Below are 9,945 nucleotides of genomic sequence, written 5' to 3'. Positions count from 1 at the left end.
AAGTGATGTGAGTGAAGTTTTGCTTTGATCAGAACAGTTTTTACAGAAGTGAGGTGTAATGTTAATGTGTTGGGGCCTGTTTCTGTCGTCTACGACTCATTCTTATTGTTTTTACAGGAAAGTAAATGAATGTTGTGTGGTCTCAGTGCTGTACATATGCACTAAACTACAACGCTCAGATGCTGGTGGAAAACAGAGTGTTTCTAAAGTGTGAAGAGCAGAGAAAGGGAAGGAGAGTCTGTTAAAAGTCTGCGGCGCCGGGGACAGTGGCTCAATGCGGCGCAACCAGCCGAAACACTGTTAATTCACAACACACCCCACCTCCTTTCCACGGCTCTTTTTCACATTTCCTCATTTCGATTTTAGAACTTTTCCACCACGTTTTTGGGTAAAACAAAAAACAATAATATTTGGGTTTTTTTTTTTTTAATTTTGGGCCTTTTCCAACACATTTCCACTAGTGTGTGTGTAAATGTGGGTTTCACTGCATGGACTGGGCCAATAAAGTGACTTTAACTCTAATTAAAGGGTGAGTAATTATAAAACGTGTATTGTTTTGGCTTTAATAGGCACATGAACACATACTAGTCGCATTAATGCAGACACAGGAGCTGTGAGTGTGTGGCCTGAGCTATATCACGATTCTGGGCCGGATCAACTGCCCCAGTCCGGACCTGACTGGAAATGTGCACTGTGTAACCTTAACAGTCCGGAATAGAGTGTGAGAAACACACACACACACACACAAAATCCATCACACACACACAAAATCCATCACACACACACACACACACACACACAAAATCCATCACACACACACACACACACACACACAAAATCCATCACACACACACACACACAAAATCCATCACACACACACAATCCATCACACACACACAAAAAAAAATCCATCACACACACACACAAAATCCATCACACACACACACACAAAATCCATCACACACACACACAAAATCCATCACACACACACACACACAAAATCCATCACACACACACACAAAATCCATCACACACACACAAAAAAAATCCATCACACACACACACACACAAAATCCATCACACACACACACAAAATCCATCACACACACACACACACACAAAATCCATCACACACACACACACACACACAAAATCCATCACACACACACACACACACACACAAAATCCATCACACACACACACACACACACAAAATCCATCACACACACACACACATAAAATCCATCACACACACACACAAAATCCATCACACACACACACACACAAAATCCATCACACACACACACAAAATCCATCACACACACACAAAAAAAATCCATCACACACACACACACACAAAATCCATCACACACACACACAAAATCCATCACACACACACACACAAAATCCATCACACACACACACAAAATCCATCACACACACACACACACACACAAAATCCATCACACACACACACACACAAAATCCATCACACACACACACACAATCCATCACACACACACACACAATCCATCACACACACACACACAAAATCCATCACACACACACAATCCATCACACACACACAAAAAAAATCCATCACACACACACACACACACAAAATCCATCACACACACACACACACACAAAATCCATCACACACACACACACAAAATCCATCACACACACACACAAAAAATCCATCACACACACACACAAAATCCATCACACACACACACACAAAATCCATCACACACACACACACACACACACACACACAAAATCCATCACACACACACACACACACACACACACACACACACACACACACAATCCATCACACACACACACACACACACAATCCATCACACACTCTGAAGCAGCAGTGGGTAAAAAGCCAGGACACTCGGTTTATAACAACATCAACATTTATTTCACATGATATAAAACAGATGAGATTTGCATATTGACTCTGATAACCTTTTAATAATCTTCTGCTCTGTTTATTACTGTATGGTGTACATTATATACAATATGATCTTTACAGTTTCTACAGTAATGTTAACACCAAAACCCTGCTTATTGCTTTTTTAAAACTTGTACATGTGCTATATACTCCTCTAGACCTGGACCCCGACGTGGACAGAGACCACACTAAACCGGACCTGTTCTTAATACTCTCTTTAATACTCTAGTTAAATATATCTCAGCCATAGAAAAATAAAATGTAAAGCCAGGACATTCATGAAAGTGTCGGGAAACAGTGCTGTGGGGAGGGGGGGGGGGGGTGACAGGGAGGTGGGGTCTAATCCTCAACATATTCAACAGAGTTGATTTTATACAAAGCTGAAGTAGGTGCACCCTCGTCTGCAGCCGCACGGTGACACCTCCTCAAACCGTCCTAGCGCTGTATGTTTTCTACACAGATCATAGGATATCAACACAGTACTACTTTAAAAATCAATGAGGTGTTATACAGTGCAAAAGTGTGTGTGTGTGTGTGTGTGTGTGTCAGAGAGAGAGAAAGATGGAGAAAATGGAAGTGTTAAAAAATACAGCAAAAGTAAATAAAACGGGAACAAAACAATTTGAGGAGCATTAGCCCTGGGCAGTAGGACGCGTGTGTGTGTGTGTGTGTGTGTGTGTGTGTGTACCTATCTGACAGTACCCATCACACCCCCACCCCCAAACCAATCGAAGAGCTGACTGGGGCAGTTCTAACCGTTAAAACATGGACACATCCTGAACACAGCCTTCCCTCCGCACACACAATAAAACTCTGCACACATCAGCGCCACGATAAAAACAGAAGAATAAGAAGAATATCATAAATAATGTGTGTCATGTGACCGGCTGCTGGGAGTGGTCAGTAGCGGGGGTGGGCGGGGTGAGATAATGGCTTGATCTGCAGCTCAGTTGAGTGACCATAGGTCAGCGCCGCTGCTCGGCACTAGAGGCTGCGCTGGGGCTTCAGAAGGACGTTCTTCACATGTTATCGTCTAGTGATGTCTGGGGAAGAGAAGAAAGGAGGAGTTGACATTTTTCACAAATAATAAAACAGTCTAAGGTACAAGTAGTGTGTATATGTCATCACTGTCCTAATAAAAATAGGGGAACTTCACAGGAGGAGGAAAAACTTTCAGTGGAATCAGTGTAAAAAGATTTTAATCTGGAGCTTTTCTATTGGTTTTCATCAGGAGATTTACACCCAGTGTGGAGGATAACCGCTGTGTGACGTGATCGTAATGTGACTTTGACGTGATTGTGTTGTGAGTGTGACGTGACTGTGACGTGACCATGTTGTGACTGTGACGTGGGCGTGTTGTGAGTGTGATGTGACTGTGACGTGACCGTGTTATGACGTGTTTGTGTTGTGAGTAAGACGTGACTGTGACGTGATTGTGTTGTGAGTGTGACGTGACTGTGACGTGACCGTGTTGTGAGTGTGATGTGACTGTGACGTGATTGTGTTGTGAGTAAGACGTGACTGTGACGTGATTGTGTTGTGAGTGTCACGTGGCCGTGTTGTGACGTGATTGTGTTGTGAGTAATACGTGACTGTGACGTGATTGTGTTGTGATTGTCACGTGGCCGTGTTGTGATGTGATTGTGTTGTGAGTAATACGTGACTGTGACGTGATTGTGTTGTGAGTGTCACGTGGCCGTGTTGTGCCATGATTGTGTTGTGAGTAAGACGTGACTGTGTTGTGAGTGTCACGTGGCCGTGTTGTGACGTGATTGTGTTGTGAGTGTGATGTGACCGTGTTGTGAATGTGTTGTGAGTGTGATGTGACCGTGTTGTGAATGTCACATGGCCGTGTTGTGACGTGATTGTGTTGTGAGTAATACGTGACTGTGACGTGATTGTGTTGTGAGTGTCACGTGGCCGTGTTGTGACGTGATTGTGTTGTGACTGTGACGTGATTGTGTTGTGACTGTGACGTGGCTGTGTTGTGACGTGATCGTGTTGTGAGTGTGACGTGACCGAGTTGTGAGTTTAATGTGACTGTGACATGACCGTGTTGTGAAGTGATTTTGTTGTGAGTAAGACGTGACTGTGACGTGATTGTGTTGTGAGTGTCACGTGGCCGTGTTGTGACGTGATTGTGTTGTGAGTAAGACGTGACTGTGTTGTGAGTGTCACATGGCCGTGTTGTGACGTCATTGTGTTGTGAATGTGTTGTGAGTGTCACGTGGCCGTGTTGTGACGTGATTGTGTTGTGAGTAAGACGTGATTGTGTTGTGAGTGTCACGTGGCCGTGTTGTGACGTGATTGTGTTGTGACTGTGACGTGGCCGTGTTGTGACGTGATCGTGTTGTGAGTGTGACATGACTGTGACGTGACCGTGTTGTGAGTGTGACGTGACTGTGACGTGGCCGTGTTGTGAGTGTGATGTGACTGTGACGTGGCCGTGTTGTGACGTGATTGTGTTGTGAGTAAGACGTGACTGTGACGTGATTGTGTTGTGAGTGTCACGTGACTGTGATGTGATTGTGTTGTGACTGTGACGTGATTGTGTTGTGAGTGTGATGTGACTGTGACGTGATTGTGTTGTGAGTGTGACGTGACTGTGACATGATTGTGCTATGAGTGTGATGTGGCTGTGACGTGATTGTGTTGTGACTGTGATGTGACTGTGACGTGATTGTGTTGTGAGTGTGACGTGACTGTGACATGATTGTGCTATGAGTGTGATGTGACTGTGACGTGATTGTGCTATGAGTGTGATGTGACTGTGACGTGACCGTGTTGTGAGTGTGATGTGACTGTGACGTGGCCGTGTTGTGAGTGTGATGTGACTGTGACGTGGCCGTGTTGTGAGTAAGACGTGACTGTGACGTGATTGTGTTGTGAGTGTCACGTGGCCGTGTTGTGACGTGATTGTGTTGTGAGTAAGATGTGACTGTGACGTGATTGTGAGTGTCACGTGGCCGTGTTGTGACGTGATTGTGTTGTGAGTAAGACGTGACTGTGACGTGATTGTGTTGTGAGTGTCCCGTGGCCATGTTGTGACGTGATTGTGTTGTGAGTAAGACGTGACTGTGACGTAATTGTGTCGTGAATGTCACGTGGCCGTGTTGTGACGTGATTGTGTTGTAAGACGTGACTGTGACGTGATTGTGTTGTGAGTGTGATGTGGCTGTGACGTGATTGTGTTGTGAGTGTGAGGTGACTGTGACGTGAGTGTGACGTGACTGTGACATGATTGTGCTATGAGTGTGATGTGACTGTGGCGTGATGTGACTGTGACGTGATTGTGTTGTGAGTGTGATGTGACTGTGACATGGCCGTGTTGTGACATGATTGTGTTGTGAGTAAGACGTGACTGTGACGTGATTGTGTTGTGAGTGTCACGTGGCCGTGTTGTGACGTGATTGTGTTGTGAGTAATACGTGACTGTGACGTGATTGTGTTGTGAGTGTCATGTGGCCGTGTTGTGACGTGATTGTGTTGTAAGACGTGACTGTGACGTAATTGTGTTGTGAGTGTCACGTGGCCGTGTTGTGACGTGATTGTGTTGTGAGTAAGACGTGACTGTGACGTGATTGTGTTGTGAGTGTCACGTGGCCATGTTGTGACGTGATTGTGTTGTGAGTAATACGTGACTGTGACGTGATTGTGTTGTGAGTGTCATGTGGCCGTGTTGTGACGTGATTGTGTTGTGAGTAAGACGTGACTGTGACGTAATTGTGTTGTGAGTGTCACGTGGCCGTGTTGTGACGTGATTGTGTTGTGAGTAATACGTGACTGTGACGTGATTGTGTTGTGAGTGTCACGTGGCCGTGATGTGACTGTGACGTGATTGTGTTGTGAGTGTCACGTGGCCGTGATGTGACTGTGACGTGATTGTGTTGTGAGTGTGACGTGATTGTGTTGTGAGTGTGATGTGACTGTGACGTGATTGTGTTGTGAGTGTGACGTGACTGTGACATGATTGTGCTATGAGTGTGATGTGACTGTGACGTGATTGTGTTGTGAGTGTGACGTGACTGTGAAGTGGCCGTATTGTGATTTTGCAGATATTTCAAACACATTTATTTAATTCCATATAAAGACTGGGTGAAAAAAAATCGACTGATGAATGTGTAGAAAAAGTGTTTGGCTCAGACCCTTCCCCCTCGGAGGCCGTGGAGAAGCACAGAGGCAGTGTAACTTTGTCAGTAGACACTGGTATTTACTTGTGTTTAATCTCTTTCTTTATGTTAACATTCATTCATTATAAATTATAATTTTGCAAGTTCTTTATTAGTGAGGAGTCTCTGCAAAGAACAGTTCACTAAGTAAATGTGGAGACTCCTTTCATTTTACTGTTTGTGAACAGTTTGTTGTTAAAATGTTGTGTCATTTATTGATGTATTCATTTATTTTTACTCTTTGGGAAAGTCCAGCCTAAGACCAGTGTGTAGCTGGGGGCTGTAGATGTCTGGAGCTGGTCTTTGATGGTGAAGCTGGTCATTTAGGCAAAACCTACCCTAAGCTGGTTAAGATTTAATCAGGTCAAGCAGCTAAACCACACTTGAGCTGGTCATGCTGTTACTATCAGCAGGGTAGTCAGCGTACAACGGAATGTGTTTTTTAGAATTAACCCCATCTGTGGCAGTGAACACACACACACCCACAGCGGTGTCATCTCCGACGCTGGGGGGGCAGTTGTGGGTTCGGTGCCTTGCTCAAGGGCCCCTCAGCCGTGGATGTTGAGGGAGGAGGACAGCTCTGTTCCTTCACTCCCACCGCCCTCAGTTTTCCTGCTGCTTGTGGAAATAGAACCAACGACCTCTCAGCCCTAAGCCCTCTGCTCTAACCATTAGACCGCTGCTGCCCAATGTAAAACAGTGCATTAGTCAGTAATGTTAATCCAGTGTTTCTTATCTTTCTGTACTTTATAAACCTGTATATCGCATTCACAGACGTGTGTACCGCATAATATCAGTGTAATATCAGAATAATGTCGTATATCGGCATCGGCTCAGATTTCTCATATCGGTGCGCCCCTAATTTGAAGTGAAAACATTGTCAGTAGTTTATGAAGCAGCTGGATTCCTGGAAGTGAATGTTATAAATAACACTGATTATGAAATGATAAGATGTGTCAGAGTTGAAGCGTCATGTTTCGTAACCGCAGACTGTTTCTAATCCTTCAGGCTGAAGTTAAAGCCAGGAGCCCACCCCCTCGGCCCGAGCAGCTCGCAGACGTATGGTGTTCACGGTGGTGGGTTTGTAATCAGCGTGGCTCCTTGGAGATAACAAATCCAACCCGGGAAACTAATTACCGGCGCTGTTCTGAGTGTCCATCATTCCTCTCTGAGCGAGAACCGTAATCACACTCAGAACGTGGGTTCCTAAAGTTTAATTCACTTCTGAAAGTCTGTAACATGTTTTCACTTCGTCATCATCAGGGGCAGCGTGGCCTAAAGATCCTAGGTGTGTCCAGAAAAACAAAGGCAGGCGGAGATGAGAAACCATGATGTATCCTCCCTCAACATCCACGGCTGACGTGTCCTTTACCAAGGCACCCAATCCCAGACCGCTTCCCAGTGTGTGTGTGTGTGTCAGTATCTATATATCCATATTTATATTCAGGTTTTGGGGTTTTTTGGGGGTTTACACACTCACACAGTGGGGACTTGTCGTTGTGGGGACAGAGACTCATGATGTGAATCATTACATTTTAAGGTGAAGATGAGCTGAGGTTGAGGTCAGAGTGAATCTGCCATTCACAAGCATTTTAATGAAAAACCTTCTTTAAGATGAAAAAGGTTATAAAGAAATAATGGAAAGAATATTTATGTTTTTTTTTTTTGTGTGTGTGTGTGTGTGTGTGTGTGTGTAATTTAAGCAGTTTGTATTGTGTTGTATTGTGTCTGAACTCTGAATAATGTTGGCACTGTGGAGAAATACTATCACACACTGTTCAATAACCCACTTTCTCTCCCAGAATATTCAGGTTTAAAGGCACTCTTTATTATTCAGTGGATATTATTTCAGTCTCTTACTCTCTCTTTTGAATTCAGTTTGAAAGTTCTCTCTGTAAAATTCACTCTTAAACGTCTGTGCCCCGAGGAGCAGCGGATCACTGAGCGCCAGAAGAGAGGAGTTTATTATCCACTGAATAATAAAGGTCTTATATGGCTGCTTTCAAGATGGCGGCCATGTTCCGGACACAGACTAAAAGATAGGCCCCTCCCCCATTACTCGCCGGGGCATCATTTTCCCTTCGCCTCTGAAATAAGAGTGTCCTCAGATTTTTGACTGTCCTCAGATTTTTGAGTGTGTGTGTGTGTGTTCACTGCCCTTAGTTCACTAATGTGTGTGTGTTCACTGCCCTTAGTGCCCTTGTGTGTGTGTGTGTGTGTGTGTTCACTGCCCTTAGTGCACTAGTGTGTGTGTGTGTGTGTGTTCACTGCCCTTAGTGCACTAGTGTGTGTGTGTTCACTGCCCTTAGTGCACTAGTGTGTGTGTGTGTTCACTGCCCTTAGTTCACTAGTGTGTGTGTGTGTGTGTGTGTGTGTTCACTGCCCTTAGTGCACTAGTGTGTGTGTGTGTGTTCACTGCCCTTAGTGCACTAGTGTGTGTGTGTGTGTGTGTGTGTGTGTTCACTGCCCTTAGTGCACTAGTGTGTGTGTGTGTGTGTTCACTGCCCTTAGATCACTAGTGTGTGTGTGTGTGTGTGTTCACTGCCCTTAGTGCCCTTGTGTGTGTGTGTGTTCACTGCCCTTAGTTCACTAGTGTGTGTGTGTGTGTGTGTGTGTCTGTGTGTGTTTGTGTTCACTGCCCTTAGTTCACTAGTGTGTGTGTGTGTGTGTTCACAGCCCTTAGTTCACTAGTGTGTGTGTGTGTGTGTGTGTGTCTGTGTGTGTTTGTGTTCACTGCCCTTAGTGCCCTTGTGTGTGTGTGTGTGTGTGTGTGTTCACTGCCCTTAGTTCACTAGTGTGTGTGTGTGTGTCTGTGTGTGTTTATGTTCACTGCCCTTAGTTCACTAGTGTGTTTGTGTGTGTGTTCACTGCCCTTAGTGTCCTTGTGTGTGTGTGTGTGTTCACTGCCCTTAGTGCCCTTGTGTGTGTGTGTGTGTTCACTGCCCTTAGTGCCCTTGTGTGTGTGTGTGTGTGTGTGTGTGTGAGAGAGTGTTCACTGCCCTTAGTGCACTTTTTGTGTGTATGTGTGTGTGTGTCTGTGTGTGTGTGTTCACTGGCCTTAGTGCCCTTGTGTGTGTGTGTGTGTGTGGGAGTGTTCACTGCCCTTAGTTCACTAGTGTGTGTTCACTGCCCTTAGTTCACTAATGTGTGTGTGTGTGTGTGTGTTCACTGCCCTTAGTGCCCTTGTGTGTGTGTGTGTGTGTTCACTGCCCTTAGTGCACTTGTGTGTGTGTGTGTGTGTATTCACTGCCCTTAGTGCACTTGTGTGTGTGTGTGTGTGTGTGTTCACTGTCCCTAGCGCTCTAGTGTCATCCTGACTGTATAGTGTTGTTTATCTCATCAGGACATTCACATCCCAAACTAATAAAGAGGATTTTATTTTATTTTTTGTTCACGTCAAACATCGATTTATTGATTTTGGTTAAAAACATTCTGCAAAATTCAGGCCGAGGATCAGCTGGAAACCCACAGTCAGACGCTTCATCACAGCACATAAAAAAGCCCTTTCAGCTGGAGTTAAAGTGTGTACATTTTAGAGCAAGACTAGTGCAGTGTCACCAGGGGGCGGAAATGAGCTGCACATGGAGCAGGAAGCAGCCCCTGACTCTCTTCACAACCCTGTGTTGGTGTCTATGATCATGACTTAGGCCCTAAACAGAGAGGTGTGTGAAAACAGGGAGAATGGTGGTGTTCGGGTAATTATCCACTGCAGGGTCCTTACTCTACTCCCCTCCTCCACCAGGTGAACCCGCTTCCAGAACCAGGACCAGATTCACCTGGTGGAGGAGTCGGGACCATGCAGTGGAAAAG

The 9,945-nt window shown here is 45.1% G+C and overlaps 1 protein-coding gene across 12 annotated transcripts in view; it reads right to left on the bottom strand.

Moving 5' to 3' along the window:
• Positions 1–1,947: 1,947 nt before the first annotated feature.
• Positions 1,948–9,945, bottom strand: part of plekha5 (pleckstrin homology domain containing, family A member 5) — a 165,346-nt gene continuing 157,348 nt past the window's right edge. For all 12 annotated transcript variants that reach the window (XM_066669189.1, XM_066669191.1, XM_066669190.1 and 9 more), the window contains one exon: positions 1,948–3,009. Coding sequence is in view for 1 of the 12 variants with exons in the window: in XM_066669191.1 (XP_066525288.1) it covers positions 2,993–3,009 (17 nt within the window). In the remaining 11 variants the exon portion in view is untranslated. The remainder of the gene's footprint in view (positions 3,010–9,945) is intronic.

Source organism: Hoplias malabaricus, chromosome 4 (genome assembly GCF_029633855.1).
Source record: "Hoplias malabaricus isolate fHopMal1 chromosome 4, fHopMal1.hap1, whole genome shotgun sequence".
Classification (NCBI taxonomy): domain Eukaryota; kingdom Metazoa; phylum Chordata; class Actinopteri; order Characiformes; family Erythrinidae; genus Hoplias; species Hoplias malabaricus.
The sequence above is the reverse complement of the archived record's forward strand: the minus strand, read 5'-3'. Positions and strand labels throughout refer to the sequence as shown.